We start from the raw sequence: 22,590 nt of genomic DNA on the forward strand, positions 1-22,590 counted from the left end.
TGCTTTCTCTGATGTTGCTGTGGGAGCAGCAAATAGCAAGAATGGAAGCCTAATCAGCAACAGGGAGTGTATGCGTGCTGGGGTGTTGGTAGTTTATTGGGGGAGGAGTGTGTGTCTGGTTGCTGCTGCTGGGGTGTTGGCATGGCAGTGAATGCAGGGATGTTGGCAGTGACAGCAGAGGGAAGGGAGTGTCTCTGAGTGCTGCTAGGGTGTTAATAGTGAATGCAGTGGGGAGGGTATGTGTCTGGGGTGTTGGCAGTAAATGCAGGGAGGCAGGTGAGACACCTGTGCTGTGCTGCTGGGGTGTTAGAAGTGAATACAGGGGGGGTAGAGTGTGTGTCTGGGTGCTAGCAGTAAATGCAGGGGTGCAGGTTTGTGACTGGGCACTGCTGGGAAGTGAATTTGCTTTAGCGGGAGTTTGTGAGAATGATGCTGGGACCGGGGTGTTGGTATTGAATGCTAGCAGAGGGGGGCACCTACAGCTATCTCGTCTCCAGGATCCTGGTATGAACTTACACCCCTGATATGTGGTGATACATCTACCGTTGCCCAGGGCTAGCTCTTCAGGCTGTTGGCTATTCCTGATAAGGGGGTCCCTGTCCATACAGGCTTTATAAAAGTATGTTATAAAAACAGTGATACACTGTGATGCAGCAACAGCTCCTGATGAAATGATTTGGGCATTAGACCTTCTCTTACTAGAATATACTCCTTTATTTCTCTCCTCCTGCACAATACTTTCAGGACATTAAGAACACGCTTACAGCCAGCTTCTCCCATTCTCCTGCTCAAATACTTGGCATATCAGATGGCATAGAAGATCTTAGGATATAGTTACATTATACCACACTGTTCACCACCAGCACAGTCTTAAAACACATAGGTCCACCAGGCCCTGCACTGACTTGCGTCTGTAGTTCTACAGCTTTACATTCAATTACTACTACATTGTGCCTTTCTTTGCCTCTCTGCAGACAACATACAGTACTTAGAATGCCTCACTTTGCTCCCTAAGGGCTTGCAATATACAGATGGTATACAGATAGTCATACACATACCTGCAATATACAGATGGTATTCAATAGTGGCATAAGTTCATCCCAGACGCCTGGAGGCAAGTTATAATTTGGTGCACCCCCCCATCACAGCCGCTGACACTGTAATGTAGCAATTTGCATGCAGACAGGCTATAGATAGACAACGGTGGCAGCTGATGGTCTGACATGAAGCTCTCCACTAGTGTATGGTGGCTTCTCAGGTGCCGAGAAGAGGTCCCATGTATTGGGCGGCCTTGATGGTACACTCCGGGTATATAGTTACAGACCTAAGTGGGGTGAATATGTTGTGGACAATGGAGGAGGTGCCCCTTCAGAGCTGGAGTCCGGCGGCAGTTGCCTCCATTGTCTCCCATAGTTCTGCCCCTGGTATACAGATAGTCATACGCATATCTGTCTCTCTTTGCACTCCTTCACCTTCACATGGGACAGCAATATACAGCATCCTCCAATGCATCTTGGACACTCCCATCAGTGTACTCTCCTACATGGATAGCTCCTATAGCCACATTGATTTAACAGTGACCCCCCCTTTAAAGGATGCTGTGGCTTTTTTGGATAAGGATGTCCTCATCTCACTTAACTGTAAATATCTTTATCATTGGGGCTTCTCTTCCCCTCAGCAGCTTTTGGCTACCGATTCTCACATCCCCCAGTCTTTCTCTAGGTCTTTCACTAATCTCTCTCTCTCATTGAGAATCATGGCAGCTGCCACTGGCCCGCCCTTGTCCCCCACTGGGGGAGTGCAGGAACTTCTTCCCTGCTCCCCAAACTCTATGATGCCTCTTCAAAGTTGGTAACACCTGTCCCTTTTATAGATTAAGGTTTCACTCCGCCTTATAATGATGTTTTCCATTAGTCCGTGCCCCCCTTTTCCTAAAAAACCCGCTCAAGGTCTCAGGCATGCAATATCTCTTCAATAGGCAACAATATTTAACTTTGAAAGGGGAGTACTTATTACCAATAACATCCCCGAGGATGTTACTTAAGGACAACAGAAATTACCTTATATCTCTGTGATTGGTACAGAAGCAGCCTGCAGCTTCATACAAGAATGACATTCTGCTGTAAACTCAAAACATTTATACAGAGCTGGTTTAAGCACAACATTGGCCTGGGACTGACAAGGACCTACTGTGAGAAATGGAGGAGCTGTCACTAGCGCTGTGTGGGTGTGACCACAGCCGTGTGGGTATGGCCAGTACCATGTGGACATGTACAATCAGTGCCAATGTTTCCCTAAATACATAAATGTAAAATAATTGCCTAATTTTGTGAGGAAATTAGAAATATAATTTTAATATATATGATTTACGACCAACAGTGTGGCCAGCTGGGCAGCTGATAATCATCGTGCTGTCATGACGATGGGTCTATATTTATCTGGAATCCAGAAGCTAAAGCTCCATTGATAATCTGGCCCTGCATTTATATCATATGTGATAATATTTTATATACATTTTTACTAATAACGCTGTACAACAAATTAATACTTTTAATTTGTTTCCTTTCTAAAAATAGTCATATATTACTAATTTGAGGTAAAAAAACCTAAAATGATTTCAGAATGTTTTTACTAGCTCTGTTTTTTGAGCTACACTACTTGCACTATACTGTATGTACATTAGTAATATAGTCATAGTGAAAAGCTATTTTAAAATAATCTGATATTTTCTTGATAGAAAATAAATAATAGTTGTTTTAATTAAATCAATCACAAATAACAACACAAAATGAAACAAACATACAGCATACGAAACAAACATACAGCATATGAAACAAACATACAGCATACGAAACAAACATACAGCATACGAAACAAACATACAGCATACGAAAGTACTAATATAGTGGCCTATGATTGAGCCTTTGATGTGAGGGTCAGATTAAAGACAGGGTGTCAGGGGCGGGCTGACCCATAATTTGCCGAGAGCAGGTGCCGCTCCCGGATGATGACAAGTCTGCTGCAGTGCCCTTGTTTCTGAAAGCACACTTGCATAGTGCATACACAATGGCTCTCAAGTTCCTTAAGCTTGATGTCATGTCTGCAATGCTTAAGGTACTTGGAAGCTGCACTTTATGCACTATGCATTCACAAGCAGTGACAGCCCTTTCTGGACGCATGGAAATCATCAGGAACGGAGCAGGTCACCAAAGTTAAGTACTTGAGGGCTTTCACTCTGTGTGGCATACAGAGGGGCATAATATTAATACTGGAGGGAGCACTGTGGGGCATAATATTTAATACTGGGGGCATAATATTAATCCTGCAGCGGGCACTTATGGAGGCATAATTTTTAATATGGGCATATAATATTAATTCTGGATGGGGTACTGTAAGGTATAATATTTAATACTGGGGGCACTGTGTGCACAATACTAATACTGCGGGCATTGTGTGGCATAGTGGGGGCATTGTGGGGCATTATATTAATACTTAGGGTATAATATTAATTCTGAAGGGGCACTGTGGGGCATAATATTTAATACTGGGGCACTATGGGGCATAATATTAATACTGGGGACACTGTGTATAATATGAATACTGGTGGCTTTCTTTGTGGCATACTGTAGTCACTGTGTGACATACTGGGTGCTCTCTGTGGCATAATGTTTATAATGGGGACTGTGGCATAATGATGGCACTGTGTGACATAGTGGCATGCGGGGCCATACAAATTTTGTTATGGCTCCCTCATAGGTCTAGCTATACCCCTGCCCACACTTGTCCTCTTTAGAAGGTTTAATACATCTCTCTCAAGGTCACTTATATTTGGAGAGTATGTTGCTTGTACCATATATCTGATTTGTATAATGTTCTGTGATGTTTTGTTTTCAACTGTAACATAAAATACTGTTTAACTAACTGGATATTAGAAGTCTCCTCTGAGTTCCATAACTACAGTATGGCATTATACCTTTATATGGTCAAAGAACTACATAGTAACATCTATTATTCTTATACTTTGCAGCAGCAGATACATGGTTTGCTACTGTCTATTCTAGTGAGTTTCTAGTATTGTTGTGATACATCCTAAAATTAATACTTTAATGGAAGGTATTAACTCTTTGACATAACCATTTAAGGATGTTTTCCAGTTGCTTATACAAATACTTACAAACCTAATTTCTTATATATGTGCTCTTCATGCATCCTGGTGGAACAGAATTTTTTATTTTGGCAAATAGTGACGATAATAAATTATAATTTCTGGGTCTAAAACCCAGAAATTCATAAATGGACCCCTTAGTGTCTTTACTATGCAGCCGTGCAGGAGTGCCAAGTAGGTGGGTACTGACTACCTTGTCTGAGGTTCCTAGAGGGGGCATGAGCCATCTGTAAGGTGGGGCAATGCCCTCTCTGATAGTGTACCACCACTTCATGGAGGCATGCACAATCTTCTCAGAGAATGGTTTTCCTGCTGGCTGTGACCACTCTCCTATGCTTGGCCAAGCTGGTTCTCTAGCACAGGGGCCTATGAAATGTCTTGGCGGCCCTGAAGACATATAGCAGTTGTGAACCTTGATTTAAAATTAATATATACAAGTGTAGATTCACATATTGTGGAATTAAACTCCTGAAATTTGCAGATGACACTACAGTCATTGGACTGATAAAAGATTCTGCTTATAAAAGAGAGGTGGACCTGTTGACGCAGTGGTGTAGCCAGAATAACTTAGAGCTAAACCCTTCCAAGACAGTTGAGATGATTATTGACTTTAGAAGACACTCTCTCAGTGTATATCCTTTGATTATACCAGTTATTGTGTCGGTGGTGGATTCTTTCAAATTCTTTGGTTCTATTATCTCCCAAGATTTGAAATGGGAAAAAACGTTGACGCTATCGTCAAAAGGGCACATCCTGCGGCAGCTTAGGAAATTTGGCCTCTCAAGGGAACTGATGATAGTTTTTCTAGACATCTCAAACGTTATTTTCAGTAGGCAATTTCATTGCTATATTCTTAATTAAATGTCAGGTCATCATTGTGCAATTGTTTTATTTTAAACATTTTTATTGTGCATATTTCTCATGGTTCTGTATACTGTGTATGTATGATGTGTTAATTGAGTACTTGGCCAGTGGCTACCGGAGTCAAGTTCCTTGTATATGTTGTATACTTGGCTAATAAAGTTTATTCTGATTCTGATTCTAAAGCTTTGAATTTAGTGCTATGGGGATTATGCTTCTGTTAAATGTTGTGTATGTTCTAAGTGCATTTTGCCCAATTAATTTATTTAATGGATGGGGCGAGTTGTCATTTGATGACTTTTATTCCTGTGTTAGAATAATTTCAAACAACATTTTTAGCTGCCCATTTTAGATTCTAAATCTGGATTTACATATATCCTTACATCCTGTGGTCACTTACTGTATGTTACAGAACTGTGCAGCCCTTGGTTGCATTACTTTTATAGCATCAGATACAGTAAGTAAATTCAGAGCATAAAGAAACCTTTTTATTATTAGCAGCCACGATCCCAATGATAAGCTGAATTTTTATTTTTACACAATTTGAGAAAAATATTGCTATGGCAGATGAGCAACAAACCCAGGGCGGTAATAGTCAATTTACCACTTTGCCAAGCCAGTATTTGCAGATGGGTGAGCCAGAGCGGGCATGGTCAATGGAACTAAAAACTCAGATTTTGTCATCTGCTCCACTTATTAATTTTTATTTTTTAAACATTAATTTATTTTATTAAAAAACAAACATTAATATATTAAAACAAGAATTAAGCATTCTTAAATGTTTCTTTTTTCCAGTTAAGTTATCCAACCTGAAATAACAGGACACATTTTCTGTTGCAAATAGGGCTTGATAAATATTTTGGATTGTACAGATGCGCCCAGTCACATTGTGGCGGATCACGCCACAAACGTTCGCACGCATAGCGCCATGTCATTTTCTGCACCTGCATAAGCTACGGAACGCTGGCGCGAACTGTGATCAACCATGCAGTACTATGGTGGTACAGGCACGAATGCAGTGCGCGTATCTGCGTGCATCTCACCCTATGCGTGGCACGATTTGCCCCGCCAGTGGCAAGGGTGTAGCTGGGCATATCTGTAATTGTGATCCAGAAATATTTTAAGAGCAGAGTTTAATTTAATTTGGTGCCTACGGTAAGTTTTTGTAGCAAAAATAAAACTAACAACTTTCCTATAATATTTTAATAAAACTATTTAAGTAATCTTTTTAACATAAAATGGATTTAATGTTTATGAAAACATTTTAAAATGCTATCAATTTTTTTGGAATGAGAGAAGATGGTACAGTCATTTCTGTCATAGGCTATCTGTAAATTTGGTCTGATAAGCCCATATTGTTTTATTCAAAGTTCCAAACCATAGTACATCTTTTTTTGTTTATAAACCCATGAGCAAAATCATCTGGCCATGAAATCAATGGCAACTATATGTGCTGGCAATCTATTTGACTGAAGATTGATATCCTATGCTCATGATTAGCTCCTTAACAGATGTTTTCCATAGACAAGCCAGTGGCCAAAGTAAAGAGTTGTAATAAATATTGAGAATCTTACTACCATCATTTTTCAAACAGCTTATGGGGAGACTTATACCCCTTTTACACTGGAGCTAAAACTCGGGTTATTGCAGGTTTAACCCAGGTAGCTCCTTGGTGTAAAATGGACCAGGGGTGGAATCCCGGGTCGAGTGACCCGGTAATGGGATCAACCCGTGAAACCCTGCAGTGTAAACGGGTTCCCCGGGTCATTCGACCTGGCTCCCGTTTACAGCATGGGGACTACCGGGCTTCTCGGTGCCTGGAGATGATGTCATCTCCAAGCACTGGGAGAAGTGATCCACTGCACCCGTGTACAGTGTGAACGGCGCCGATACGGAAATACTCCGGATCGGCGCCGCAAAAGAAAAGATATGTCCTGGATCTGACCCGTTTTGGAACTGAGTTCCAAAACTCGGGTCAGACCCAGGATTTAGGTCTAAAAGCAGTATTAATAAGCTGCAATTTCTTTTTATCACACTGCCAGACAAATCTGCCAGACAAAATGTGGTTTACAAAGCTGTGGTTTGTGGAGGTAATATTGCATGTTTCACGCTGTGCATACCCCGGAGCCAAGCATACGCACCTAGGGCCTGATTCAGCACGGTTCGCAAGTTTGCAATTGCACGCACGGCTGCATGCAAAAATATGCAAATGAAAGCGATGGCTCTGAGAACGCAGTAAAATATAAAGCCACCCAGCAAGAAATAAAGTCACCCACTTCCCTTTACTCACATTGTAATCTAATAGTGATTGCAATTGCGACCATGGACGAACGCAATCAACAACAGGTCCTGTATTGTTAAGGATCTGAACCAGTCTACTCACAGCAATCGATGTAATAATTGTTGGTTGTGCACACATCATTACAGCTAATTGTGCCTTTGACCATGCAACTTAAATAAAACAGGCTATTGATTAAATGATTGGTAGGGGGAATAAAAAGGGCCTTTAAACCAATGTGTTGTGTGCAAATGTGTATAACATACACATATATAGATAGATAGATAGATAGATAGATAGATAGATAGATAGATAGAGATTTATATATGAGATATAAATATATTTAGAAATATACAGTCAGGTGCATAAATATTGGGACATTGACAGAATTTTCAGATTTTGGCCTCTATTCACCACCACAATGGCTTTGAAATTAAATAAACAAGATGTGCTTTAATTGCAGACTTTCAGATTTAATTTGAGGGTAATTACATCCAAATCAGGTGAACGGTGTAGGAATTACAACGGTTTCTATATGTGCAACTGCAGCCTGAAGTCTGGAACACATAGACATCACCAGACTCTGGGTTTCATCCCTGGTGATGCTCTGCTAGACCTCTACTGCAAATGTCTTCAGTTCCTGCTTGTTCTTGGGGCATTTTCCCTTCAGTTTTGTCTTCATCAAGTGAAATGCATGCTCAATCGGATTCAGGTCAGGGGATTGACTTGGCCATTGCATAACATTCCACTTTTTAGCCTTAAAAAACTCTTTGGTTGCTTTTGCAGTATGCTTTGGGTCATTGTCCATTTACACTGTGAAGCGCCGTCCAATGAGTTCTGAAGCATTTGACTGCATATGAGCATATAATATTGCCCAAAACACTTCAGAATTCATTCTGCTACTTTTGTCAGCAGTCACATCATCAATAAATACAAGGGAACCAGTTCCATTGGCAGCCATACATCCCCACGCCATGACACTACCACCACCATGCTTCACTGATGAGGTGGTATGTTTTGGATCAAGAGCAGTTCCTTTCCTTCTCCATGCTCTTCTCTTCCCATCACTCTGGTACAAGTTGATCTTTGTCTCATCTGTCCATAGGATGCTGTTCCAGAATTTTAATGGCTTTTTTAGATGTTGTTTGGCAAACTCTAAATTGGTCTTCCTGTTTTTGAGGCTCACCAGTGGTTTACATCTTGTGGTGAACCCTCTATATTCACTCTTGTGAAGTCTCCTCTTGATTGTTAACTTTGACACATATACACCTACCTCCTGGAGAGTGTTCTTGATTTGGCCAACTGTTGTGAAGGGGTTTTTCTTCACAAGGGAAATAAGTCTTCTGTCATCCACCACGGTTATTTTCCGTGGTCTTCCGGGTCTTTTGGTGTTGCTGAGCTCTCCGGTGCATTCTTTCTTTTTAAGAATGTTCCAAACAGTTGATTTGGCCACACATAATGTTTTTGCTATCTCTCTGATGGGTTTGTTTTGATTTTGAGAGTCGACAGCAACTGATTCCAAATGCAAATGTCACACCTAGAATCAACTCCAGACCTTTTACCTGCTTAATTGATAATGAAATAACGAGGGAATAGTCCACACCTGTCCGTGAAGTAGCTTTTGAGTTGATAGTCCCATTAGTTTTGGCCCCTTAAAAAGTGGGAGGTACATATAGAAACCATTGTAATTCCTACACCATTCACCTGATTTGGATGTAATTACCCTCAATTTAAATCTGAAAGTCTGCAGTTAAAGCACATCTTGTTTGTTTCATTTCACAGCCATTGTGGTGGTGAATAGAGGCCAAAATATGAAAATCACACTGATTTAAACCATATGCCAGTATTCAATTTGGAGTGAATTGTCGGAATCGGTGATAATTTATCACCGATGACGTCATTTTCGCCTATTTGAAATATCCCGGTATTCAAAATCAGGACACCCCCAAAAAATTATCTGGACATCTTTAGGGGGGTCCTACAATTATTTCCCGAAAATTCCCGTATTTTTCACCGATCAAAGTTTCGCCAGTTCCCGATTTTGCCTACTTTAGAATTCTATATGGGGAATAGAGGGCATGCATGTGATACTTTTCCACCTGGAAAACAGGCGAAGGCGGCAAAAAGTCCAGCAGGGGAAAAGTCTGGACTTTTCGCCTCAAATTGAATACGGGTCATAGTGTCATAGCTGATAATATTTTTCTGACCTGTGTAATTTAAAAAAAAAATTAAAAATCAAATAGATGTGTTTCAAAATTTTAAAACAGTCAAATAATTTAAAACCATACATATATTTTGAAATTTATTACTTAACATATATTTAATTTAGCTTGAGTGATCTTTGCAGCCGACTCCGAAGAAAACTAAAATCCCGTATCCAGCACGAAAAATAGGCCAGGGAGTCCCCTCCCTGAGATCTTGCAATTGACCCCACAAGATTTGAAAATTGTGGGTACCTTGGAACGGAGGTTGTTGGCAGATGCATACCTATTACATCTGGTATTGCCTGCCAATGATACCCCACATGCTGTGTCTCTCTATCTGTCTCTTTATGTGTTAATTTTTAATTTAGGAGACCAAGAGCCTCAAAGGCTGCAGTCGGATTGGGGGGAGACAACCTCCATCATCTGTGTCACCCCCATCCACCACTGCCACCCTTGCCCAAGTCATCTATGGGCTTAGGGTGGCAGTGAACAGACAAACTGCAGTCATTGAGGCCATGCACCAATCAATCCAGATAAGCATGGGGGAGCAAACCTCAGTTCTGAGGGAAATTAGGCAAGATCTCAGGGAGATAAAAGATCGACTTCCTGGCCCAAGTGGATGCTCCAACGAGGTGGATCAGTGCCCTCCCCAGCAGGAACCAGCTCTGGGGAGGGTACCACCCGGATCCAGGATTTTTCATCTCCTGAATGACTTTTGTTGCAAACTTCAATCCAGATCATTCCATGAGCTATTTGAACTTTGGCCTACTATGAAATCTGGATATTGCCTCTTTAATGCACCCCCATCTTACTAATACTTTGAACTTGTATCTTGCCATCATATGTTTTGTCTGTTTAAGTTGTGGCAGACACATTTGGAGGTGAATATTTTGTTGGAGGAAGTGGAGTAGGGATATTTGGTGCTGCCACAGTCACCAAAAATGCAACATCACACATCTGCAAGTTTGTCCCCCTTCCAAATTCTTTCAGAAAATCGTGTATATGAAAATGTCCAAATTTATTTTATTTTATTATTATTTACATATATTTTGATTGTTTATGAACTATTAATTTTTGGACATTATGGCTGTTTTTTTTAAATAAATTTAAACAAAAAAATTATTATATGTCTGTGATTGTCATTTAAAAAAAAAGTTGCTATTTGTACTATTATGTATGCATTACAATTAATTTAGACAATTTCACTAGTGTATTTATTAAGAGTGGGAAACGTGCGGCCCTCCAGCTGCTGTGGAACATCCAAGCATGGCCTGGCACAGTATTGCTATTAAGGCAAGTAATAAGTGTGCCACGGCATCCTGGGAAGTATAGTTCCACAGCAGCAGGAGGGGCACACTATAAGACAACCACATTTCATTCCAAAAACTATTCAATTACACTCTTGATTGCACAATTTTGAATGTTTTTTTTTTTTAAAACATGTTAACTTTTAGTGCACTTATATTTCAATGCAAATTGTAAACACATAACAGTATGAAATTATTTAGTGTACATAAAGTTAATTGTCATTGCGTTCATACCTTTGAAACAGACTTGCAATATGTTGTTCTCTGCACCTATACTGCACAATGCTTACAATCAATGATATGGATAGTACCTGCTACTTAAATTGCTTGCTTGCATCGGTACCATCGACAACCATCGGAACCATATGCACAATACCTGACTCTCGTGTAGGAATTGCTAAATTTCCTGCACACAGTGAGAGCTCAGGTTTCGTAGGGACTCGCGATGACTAATTTATGCATGCCCCTGCAACGCCATTGAAACGCACTGGCACGCCTGCGTTCGCCCGACCACCCCCGTCACCACCCACAAACGGTGCTTCCTGTCATGGGTCTGCATACTTGCTGCAATTGCTTTATCGTTCGCAGTTGCTTGTTCACGCAGTGCAATGCATATGCATGCTCAAAGCACAAACATCGACCGGCTGCGTGCGAACACAGCCGTGTGATCCAACCTGAATAGGGCCCTGAGTCTACAGCCACACAGGGAGACAGACATTCTCTAGCCATCATCACATCATAAGATCTAGGACAGGGTGCATATTCTAAGTATATAATGAAACATTTTAAGTGATTCTTATTCTGAGAGCAATGGATAAGTATAAATAACAGTCCATTCACATTGTCCATTTGCATTTTATTAATAATCTGATAATATCAATCAGGAGCCATTTGCCAGATCATTAAACTGTTTGTCATCATGCCGTGCTTTTTTCTTTTTACATTACAACTGTGTCTCTATCAATCCATTCCTTTCACAGACCATATGTTTACTTAGCGTCTAGCAGAGCCGTGTAACATACTGTATGGTATTTCAAAAGTATTTTTTCTTGTGGGCCTATTGAATGAAAAAAACGTCTGTATATCAGCTTCCTGGTAATCTGACCCGGAAAAAACTGTGGAATTAACTGAATATAAAACATAGAACAAAAAAGAGATGTCCAGCCTATCCTAAATATTAAATTATATTTAATTTAAAGAGTTATGCCCTGCTCTCTCCAAATCAATAATTCTCAATGCTTGTTGAGCACCTTAACCAGAGTCTACCAATTAATATATATCACACCTGCTGCAGAAGAGAAAAAGAGGTATTGCCCACCTGGCAAAAAAACAAATAAAAATAAATACAATTCTGTGCTGGTGTAAAAATTAGACTTATATAAAGATCGATCATGAACACATTTATTCAGGTATTCAAATCCCATAAAACAAGTAAAATAAAGATAGACCAACCTGATTAGATTATGTATGATGGACAATTGCTATGTGCAAATAAAGTAGATTAAATTGTAACAGTCATTTTTAACATGCAACATTGTAACTTGGTATCAATTCTTGTAGTATTATTCATATAAGATAAGCAGAGTCCACATCCTGGTTCCTCATGATTTAAGCTGTTTTTATCGATTTTAAAGGAATCCAAAACCGAATCTGAACCAAAACATTTTAGGGTGGTTTTGCCAAAACCAAAACCATAACATTTGAGGGTGGTTTTGGCAAATTTGTGTGGTACAGTGCGTATGGAGAGGTGAGAGAAGATCAGTGATGCATCAGTATTTCTGAGGAATTTAGTGGTGAAAGATGGGTGAGTATAAGGCTAACTAGGAGGAGATTGCAGTAGTTAAAGAGGGAGAAATTACAATAAGATGAACTGGATGTGTGGAGTAAAATAGAGAAGCACACCAAGGAAGCGGGCACTGGGAAGATTACTGTGGGCTACTTGCACTGGTCGTAGGTAAGAAAATGAGCTCTGTACTGAACGTTTTGAGCTTTAGGTAGCATTGTGACATCTATATGGATATGGGGCATAGGCAGTTGGACACACAGGAAAAGAAGAGTATAAGAAAGGCCAGGGGTGGGAGAGATGGATTTGGAGAGTTCAGAGAGAAAAAAAAATAATTTTAAGGACAGAAAAGCAGTGGGCTGAAAGCAGAGCCTAGATCAGATAGGAGTGGATGGGAAGATGTGCCAGATATAGGGCAACAGAATGGACATTCACAGTAAGAGAGCCAGATGGGAACAGAACAGTACAGTAAGTGAGAGAAGACTACAGCAAAGAAAACATCATAAATGATCTTACATTTTTTAAATGCTTGATTGGAAGAATTATACCAAACACCCCGTACCCCCCAATGCCCTGGAGAAGTACAGATGGAATTAAAAAAGTTATGCCCCCCCACCCACCTGCATTTACCAATATATATATATATATATATATATATATATATATATATATATATATATATATATATATATATATATATATATATATATATATATCTACATATACAAACAACAAGAGAGCAAACAGCGGCACTCAGAGACTGGTAATCCAAGCGCAAAAAGTGTATTGCGATCAATACATGGTCCAACGTTTCGGGACACACGCATCCCTTAAGCATTTATATATATATATATATATATATATATACACATCACACATATATATATATACAGTATATATATATATATATATATATAAAACATACACACAAATATATATACCCATTCACAAAATTAAAGTGAATAAAATCTGTCATTTAACTTATCACACAGTCTGTTGTGCAAGCTCAGGCTGATACGCTGCCTGGTCAGTGTCAGTCACTCTGGGCTGGCTCATGGGTGGGACTGCTAGCCAGGGAGGGTGCATGAGTGCAGAGGGAGAGGTGGTGCTACAAGCCTGCAGCTTGATGTTGACAGTGCCGTGCTGTCATTGTGCTCGGCAAGCAGCGGGCGGCAATTGTTTACTGCTCGGCTGCAGTGCAGTACAATACAGTGCTTCTTAAGTCTCCCAGACCATGGTGGCGGAGATGGGCCGGCACCTTGCACAGTGTTGCATCTTCATTATTACGCACTCAAGTACCATCACGGACTGGACCAAGTGAAGTGAATACAGGGGGGTGTAGGGGCAGCTTAATAATTTTTTGTTTTGCTTATGTGCGCCAAATGGGCAGCTGACCTGGACTGCTCAGTTCATAAATTACTATTAGGTGCCACAGCCTAATTATGTGCCCCTGACCTCAAGGCCTCGGGGCCTGGGACGGGGGTACCCTTTGTACCCCCCTGTCGCCAGGCCTGCTGTCAGTCTGCCTTTGTTAATTGCATTTTTCTCACCATTATGATAGCAATATACTACTTCCTGCAGTACAACATAATGCTTCAGATGATGTAATAACAGTCTGTTCCCACACTGCTTTTATACAGATGCAGATTTGCAATCAATTTATCGACGGAACTTGGGAAACCTGTAGGAATTGTTGCATCAACTTACAAGGCTTAATTTACTTCCATTGCTGCAGAAGAGCTGCAAGTTCATTACTTGCTCCCTGAAAAAGTCCTTTTCTATAACTGGAATTTACATTATTTTTCAGGTTTTGATAACCTAAACTTCTTTTTTGTAACCTTTAGCAGTTTACCACTTACCTTTGTACCGTTTCAGGTTATTAACTGTATTTGAATTGCTTACATTTCAATATAAAATGGAAAAATGGGAGTATTCTAAAACTTTTGGCTGATAGTGTACTACAGTATGAGGTCTAACAAATGGATTCATAGTGTGTCATTACGTCCAGCAATGGTAATTGTAGTTGCAGGGCCGTACCTAATGGTGTGTGACCGGTGTCACCGCACAGAGCACAGGGCTCTATGGGTTGCACTGTTGCTGCCCCATACCCCTTGCTTCTGGCTGCAGGGTATATAGAAAGGCACCCTGCAGCCAGTATCACTGCGGAAGTGCTGCCCGTAGTGTCCTTTGGATGACACAGGCAGGCAGATGCTTCCGGCACTATTGCCTTCTTGGTGCTGGTGGCCCCGCCCTCTATGTGCGACATCATTATGTAATGTACAAAAGGGGTGGAGCAGGCACAGGGTGCTGTTAAACCCTGTTACTGCCCTATGTAGATGGATGTAATGCCAGATACAATAAATGACTCTCACCATATCAAACTGCTGTGTTTAATGTATGTGCCACAGATTTTCTCTGTTATTGATTCAAGTAAAGGTGATAAAAGCTAATATCACAAATATAACTTCATTGTGCACATAATACAAGGCACAATCTTCTTACACTTTATGAGACTGTCAATTTAACCACTTGCCTGGCATGGTCCCATATTTCCGACCACACCAGGCTGTGCGTTATCTGATCTGGTTGCAATAATGCAACCTGTCAGATAAACAGAGTAGGCGGCTGCAGGAAGAGAATCTTCCTGCAGCTGCTGCTCTCAGAGGGACCTTCTGGTCTCTCTACTTGCCTGCACCCTCCCCCATTGTCTGCTGATCGGTCAGCACAACAGGACCCCCCACCCAGCGGCTGCAGAGATTAGCAGCGCTGGGAAATAGTAAATTAACCCACCCTCACCTGCTAAAGTGTACCTGGCAGGGTTGGACTGGCCCACAGGGGAAATCCCTGGTGGGCCCCACTGTCTGTGGACCCACCCCCTATTCTAGGTGTCAGGTTCCAGACCTCAAATTATAGATTGTTATGCTATTAGATGATCAGTTACCAGGAACACTGATCAGCATGGGGGCTTGGTTCTCTTCTATAGAAACTACACCAAGATTTGGCCATTGATTAGCCAAGCATCTGTGGTGGCTGACCATACCCCCTCTGGTGGATGACCACAACCTTTAAGCATGGGCCCCTATCACTGTAGTCCCCTGGTGGGCCCTTCATATCCCAGTCCGACACTGGTACCTGGTGCCTGAAGACGCTGTAAAAATTAAAGTCGCGATGGTCGCGATGTTTCCGATGTTCCCGAAGCTCCGCTGGAAAAAAACTTTTTTACAAATGTTTTAAAAATATATATATATATATTTTTATGAAATCATTTTGGATAAGTTGAAATAGATGTTCTTCACTTAATTCATTCATAATAAAATAACAATTTCTGAGCGGTTTTTAGAAAAAAGAATTGTCAGTTAAATGGTTAAAGGGTAACCAATGAACAGGTATATGATACAGTGTTCCACCAATCAGTTCAGAGCAGAGCCCCAAGGCACAAGAGTTGAAGCAGAAGTGTTACTTTTGAAGTCTGAACAAGAAACTTTGAGCACATGAATAAACTTCACCACTTGCCATAAACAGTCTCTTTCTCATATGTTGAGGTTGCCAGAAGTGACAGATCAAAGCTGCAATTTGAGGTTTCACCTCCAAAGTATGAAAAGTAAGTACTTACATTTTAGTTACATTTTCATTTTGTTCATCGTCATACTTCTACATACTTTGTACTGCTTCTGATCTGTTTGGTAATGTTTAACTATTAAACTTTATTTCTCTGTATTTTACTGTATGCTGCACTGACCCAATGTTATAGCATGTAAAGCATGGTGATGTATTATTGTTACGTCATGATTTTCTATGAATTACTTTGCTATAAAATGTTATTTTGAGAAGATAAAGGATTAAGACCAGTACAATCTGACAGTATATACTAATTATAGATGGGTAACCAACATCACAATGAGAACATCAGTGACACTGCATGTAAAATGCTTCTAGCTGTGGCGAGTAGGGTATAATGCAGGACATTTCTTTTACCCTTTTGCATTTTGTTTCTGTGAACGTGAGTAAATAAAGGAGGCAGCGCCCAAACTACCCTGACGCGCCGTTTTGGGATGTAGACATGTAGTCGACATTGACAATGTCACCAGATTGAGGACATGCTTAAAAAGTTGACATCATACATAACACCAGGGAAAATGTCGACATTGTCAAATTGTCAACATTTACATTAAGCTTATGGTCACCGTCAGGGTTAGGGATACCATTAGGATAAAACTGACAGTATAAAAACAGTGTCGACATTTTGACCATGTTGGCATTACATCAGTGCCGACATGCTGAATGGTAAGATGGCCAATGTCAATGTTATGAATATTTCCATTGTCCAATGACCTTGTTCAAGTTTCTACTCCTGACTACAGGTATAAGCAAAGTGGGTTAGGGGGGCAAAATCATGCTTTTACCAGCATTAACAATGTCAATAAATCTGTGATTTTTAATGTTAGTGTGTAACTGGCCTCAAGCTGAGAAATAAGCATCTCATTTATTAAATTAAGTGTTCTCGGTTTTTTGCAATAAACATTACAATACATATTTACAGCTATATATGTAGCATATAATTCGACATCATGCAGTAAATATTTTCTCTTTAATTTAGAGAGAAAATGTCTTATTATATAATTACAAAAAACAAGTTTATTTTTCTTTATAAAGTCAAGTGATACAATGATAATATAAGTATTTGTCTGGAACCCATTCGTAGGCAGTATTCTCAGTATGGTATCTCCCATTCATACAGTGACACAGAATTTCACAGCATACTGCTAGTGAGAATCCCAATATTTGCACTAAGAGCACAGTGGATCCTTTCAGTGGCTATACTGTATGTGTGAGCTGCTGGCCAATGCTAAAGCAACTTAAACAAATTATCTTTTGCATTTCAATATTTCTTAGACAATATTTGGTGCCCACGACATATAACTCTAGCACAGTAAAATAATTAAGTTATGAAAATCTAGAAAAAAGATGAAAAGAATACTACTGTAGGCCTTTCATGCTATTTGCTACTAATGTACCGGATTTTATTATTGTCTTGAAATAAATGTATATTTATGTATTTTACAAAGCAACTGTTTCTGCTCCAATGGGTGTCTTCATATAGTATGTTTAGCCATCTGCGCAGGACATTTTAGCAAAACCTGGAAGAGTAAAAGTATAAAGCCGCGTATCCACTTGTGGATTAAACAGAGCGATTGAACGATTACGACATCGTAATCACTCAATCGCTCATTGATCGTGCATAAATCGGCCAGTATAATGTTGGAAAAGACCAGCGATGTGCGCTCCCGCTGGTCGTTTTCTGACATCTATCATTGCCTGAACATGAATATCAATCTGCCGATAACGACAGATTGACCATGTTCAGGGATGAGGGAGGGTGTCTACACTCAACGACACATCGTTCAGTGTAGGCACTACAGGGGATGAGGAACGACTGTATGCTTACAATGTTGTAATTGTACTGTTGTTCCAAAATCTACACGTGGATACGCACCTTAAAGGTTATAAACTTCAGCTGTCTAATATATGTGCTTATGTTTATTTTTTATATAATCCTCTTCTCAATCATTTTTCCTGTTTCCTCTTTTATGGCAGTATCTACAAAAGTATAATTTGATCTTTAAAAAATTGCTATTATAAAACAGATGTTTTATTTACCTAACAAATGTGTCTGTAAGTTTTATTGTTGTGACTTTAGAAATACTAGTAGGATCTTATATAACTAATGATAGCAGGTTTCTTTCGGTGTACTGTATCTTTCCAAAACGTAGGCTCTTTGGAGGAAGGGCAGCTTGCACTAATAGTGGCAATTGTAAGCAAGACAGGGAACGGTTTAGCTATGTTTAATTTTGTAATTGATGTCCAATAATGAATGTGTTTGGTGCACATAATATAAATTAATTACAACATAGGAACAAGTGGGATGTAAGTATCTGTGAGGTATGCCTGTCAGTGAGGGCTTTGTAAGTAAGTGTTAGAAGTTTGAATTGGGTTCTGAAGACATATGTCTGTTTTGTGCCCCATAATGCATGACAGAATATCAATGAGTCCCTGCCCTGCCCACTAGAGCACTGCTACCTACGAGATCTCTATCAGAAGAGGTGCTGCACATGCGTGTCAGATCCAATCGCTTGTGGTTGGTGGATAGACAGAGACAGGGCAGTCTGACCCCTTGCCCCACTATATTTACACTTTGCTGGTGCTTCTCCTCTGCTGGTCTACCCCTGTGGTAGCCATTTGAAGAGTGGGCACATAGGCTCTTACTGCACATAAAGGGGATGGAACTGGCCAAAGCTAAAGTTCCCTACTCTCCCGGATCCTGCGGGACTCCTGATTCAGTGTTGTGTCTCTTACTGCCCTGGATTGTAAATCGGAACCTCCAGATTCCTCTGATTCTTCACTTCCCAACACAGCATGCCGGGGGGGCCTCCAAGGAGTTGCTGAGCAAAGACAATGATTTGCTTCAGTCACTATTGCCGTGATTCAGACCCGGACGCTCTGAATCAGGGAATTTTTTTTTTTGTTGCGGCCTCCTGGCCGCTTGCTAAGCTGTGGGTGACCACCCACAGCTTTTGCGAGCGGCCAGGTGATGGTCACGATGGTCGCAACCATCGCGACCATCGGGGCTTGCGACGAGACCCTTGTGGTAGGGTCTCGTCCGTCGCAAGCTCCAGAGAGCTTCCTGCTCTAACAGAGCAGGAAGCTCTCCACTGACATCACTGGTGATGTCAGTGGTGCCTCCCACAAACAGCAGGCGTTCCTTCGGGAACGCCTTCATTTGTGTAGCCACCCCCCCTCCCCACCTACAAGACGGGGCAAGCTGTCGATCAACATCGACAGCCGCCCTTTTGTACTGAGTCCCAGAGCAAGAGAATTTCTCTCTTGCTCCGGGGCTTGCACATGCGCGCGCCGCGTGTGCGCAGTACCCCACCATTGACCCGCTTGTGAGCGCTATGAATCAGGCCCTATGACTGGTGTTGCTTGTGACTGGTGTTGTGCTCATGAGTCCCTGCTGTCCATTCTCAGCAACCCCTTGTTGATCCCCTGGTTGGAGATCCAGCAGCAGAGAATGGGTGCATGTCATGATCACAGTGCTGCTACTAGTAGTGTGAACTATAACTGAGGGTAAGAATTTTTATTAATAGTCTTTAGTTAACTCCCAATGTGAATGAAAAGAGAATTTCCTCACTGTGAACACACAGAAAGGACAATACAATAAAAAGTTTTAAAATCTATTTTTTATCATCTTTAAAGTAAGTCTGTAATTTCTTATCATATGTGGTAAACCAACAGGAATTTAGGCAAAATATAGGTTCAAAAGTAGTAGAACAATATATATCTAAAATAGAACATGGCTACCTTGATAAGTTTGATCTAAGCGTAAGTATATTTTATGTAGCTGGTCAATACAGTGATTTGTGGGGGACTAAAAGGAGCCTGTTTAAATAAATACTAACAGGATGCCAAACACAATTCCTCAAAGTAGCTTATGTAACTGATAAGTATGATGTAGTATAATAATCCATTCCTCGGATTGGAGTAAGTGGTGTTTAATTAGATTGTCTGGAAACTGAATGATTTGGAGGATACTATAAAGGTATGGAAAACAGCACAGCCGCTGCTCCGGCCTCCTAGGAAGGCAGGCAAGCCTCTCGCAAGCTGCTGACCCCTTCTGCCCCCCCGCGATTACATGAGAATCCCCGGGCAGCGATTCATTGCGTCATTTTGGCCCCGCCCCCGGCTTCACAATGCTGGGATTATCGCCATTGTGTAGAGGGGGAGGGGCCAAAATTATGCAAATGCATGGCCACACTCTGCTCCGCCCACAACAGCCAGCCACGCCCCCCAATTTTGCCGATCTGGCTGCCCCCTCCCGGAAGGGGCAGCCAGAATGTCGGCATCTCTGAACTAGACACGTGCTTCAGACAGAGCATGGCACCCCCTCTCAACGTCGCTTGGTGCATTATACTACCGACTATAATCTCTCTGAAAGAAGTTTTCAAAAGTAGGCATGTATGGACATAGCACATTATTATATAGATATGCTTTCCTTCAGGATTATCACCAGTCTAAATATATCCAGGACATCCACAGGGTCTGGTTACTGAGGGGGCCTAATATGGGAGGCGTGGTCACACCCCCTCTTGAAAAAGTCCCTCTCTGAAATTGGCCCGTGTCCCTAGAGTGCCCCTCCAACAAGTCTGGACTCAGGTAATTAGTATCCCACCCCCCCCTTCAGCACCACTGACTATATCATGTGCTCTTCTCCAGAAGTGTCACCAGTCTTCTTATTATACAGTGCGGATCCTTTGTCCGCCATATGGCACAAGACACATGGCGCGACCTAGACGCCCCACCATGAGTAATAATTTCCATTCCAAACAGGGCTATTTGCTGCAATTTGAAGATAGGTGTATGGGGACACATCTGTATAATTCAGAAGTGTAATTTTGCAGCGGTAAGGAATTCAAATCAACTGATTAATATAATACCATCCTGCTAAATAAAAGGTAGTTTTTGCAATTTGTGCAATATTAGATGGAGTTGTGTGCCTAATCTGCATTTAGCTATGTGTATCTGATGCTAGCTTTTACACCTCATAGGCGCTGCTATTTAAGCCTGAAAATCCATACACTTTCCCATAAAACTGTGTGCAACAGTATAAAAGTTCTGTTGGTGTGTGATGTCAGAATCAGCGCTTGGTCTGCCATTTTACACATTGGATGCTCATATATGACCCTTATTTTGGTTAATTTTCACTTGCTGTCTTGTATGCCTTGTTCATAGAGAAACAATAACAACACTAACATTACCATTAAGATTTCTGTAAAAAAGATTGTGTCCAATAGCTCATATGCTGGATTAAGATAGCAGACTGTATTTAATGAGTGTTCTGGGAGTCAGTTTTCTGTAAAATAAATATATTTTATGGCATATGTTTTACAACATTTGCTTTATGGTTTACATTGCAGCATGATTAATGTAATGCATTTTCTTTTTTAGATATATGTTATTTGGAAAAGAGAAGATGACATTTCCAAGACTCATTGGTTTCCTCAGTTTATTGAGCATCATAAAATGCCAAGAATCTGCTATTTCTGGTAAGTCAGTAGCAAGTCAAGGCTGTATTCAAGTGCACAAGAGTCTTCTTATGATATAATTACTTAATAAATCCCAATATTAGTGCTCAAGTAAATAATAAATCAAATGGAAAATAACTGTATAAAATTACTACACAAATAATAGTTAATAAATCATTTTCAACTACATTGTTCTTTATTTTATTTTATTATAACGTAGTCCTTTTACAGTTGGATAGAGTAATAGTGGTTCCTAGCCTGTCCTTAACCCAGAGAATACATAATTCCATACTATCTCAGGTATACCCAAAGATTATCGGTTCTAATCTGTTTAGTCGGTGGTGTGTATGTCTAAAATGTCATCAAAGTAGGAATTGGTGGGTTACATTACTTAACTTTTGTGGTTGATTTGACATGGAATGACCCCAGAGCTTTTATAACAAAGACAGTAATAAATCATTAATGGTCATTAACAAACAGAGGCTTGAGGGCCTTGCTTACAAGTTTACAATCTACAGTATAATGTACACAAACACACCTTTTGCATTGCTTCTTGCATTTTTTAAACCTAACCTAATAATTTTTTTATCACAGTGTATGACTTTCTTGGAGAACTTAGGGTTTCAACATCTGCAGATGTCAAAATAGTAAATGGTTCAAAACCAAATCTATCAGCTATCCGCATAAACTCTGCAGTGCACCTGAAAAAAGACAGGTAAGAATAAATGTTATACTGTATTATAACACAACTTAGAGGTATTTAAAGGTTTTTAAAGTGTTGTATAACATTGCACTGCACTGCTAAACAGTGCACTGACGGTCGGGTGTACAACTTTGCAAACCACTAGCCTTATTTTTGTATGTTGGAAAGCAAAAAAAAAAAGTAAACTAATATAATATACAGTATATTAT

General features: G+C 40.5%; 1 protein-coding gene across 1 annotated transcript in view; it reads left to right on the forward strand.

The window, feature by feature from the left end:
• Positions 1–13,876: 13,876 nt before the first annotated feature.
• LOC148478125 (uncharacterized) overlaps positions 13,877–22,590 on the forward strand; it is an 82,123-nt gene continuing 73,409 nt past the window's right edge. Inside the window, exons 1-4 of the mRNA XM_088455917.1 lie at positions 13,877–13,920; positions 16,141–16,199; positions 21,602–21,699; positions 22,273–22,393. Of these exons, the coding sequence (XP_088312043.1) occupies positions 21,606–21,699; positions 22,273–22,393 (215 nt within the window). The 5' untranslated portion in view covers positions 13,877–13,920; positions 16,141–16,199; positions 21,602–21,605. The remainder of the gene's footprint in view (positions 13,921–16,140; positions 16,200–21,601; positions 21,700–22,272; positions 22,394–22,590) is intronic.

The sequence above is a fragment of the Taudactylus pleione genome, unplaced genomic scaffold, assembly GCF_031769625.1.
Source record: "Taudactylus pleione unplaced genomic scaffold, aTauple2 ptg000678l, whole genome shotgun sequence".
In the NCBI taxonomy this organism is placed as follows: domain Eukaryota; kingdom Metazoa; phylum Chordata; class Amphibia; order Anura; family Myobatrachidae; genus Taudactylus; species Taudactylus pleione.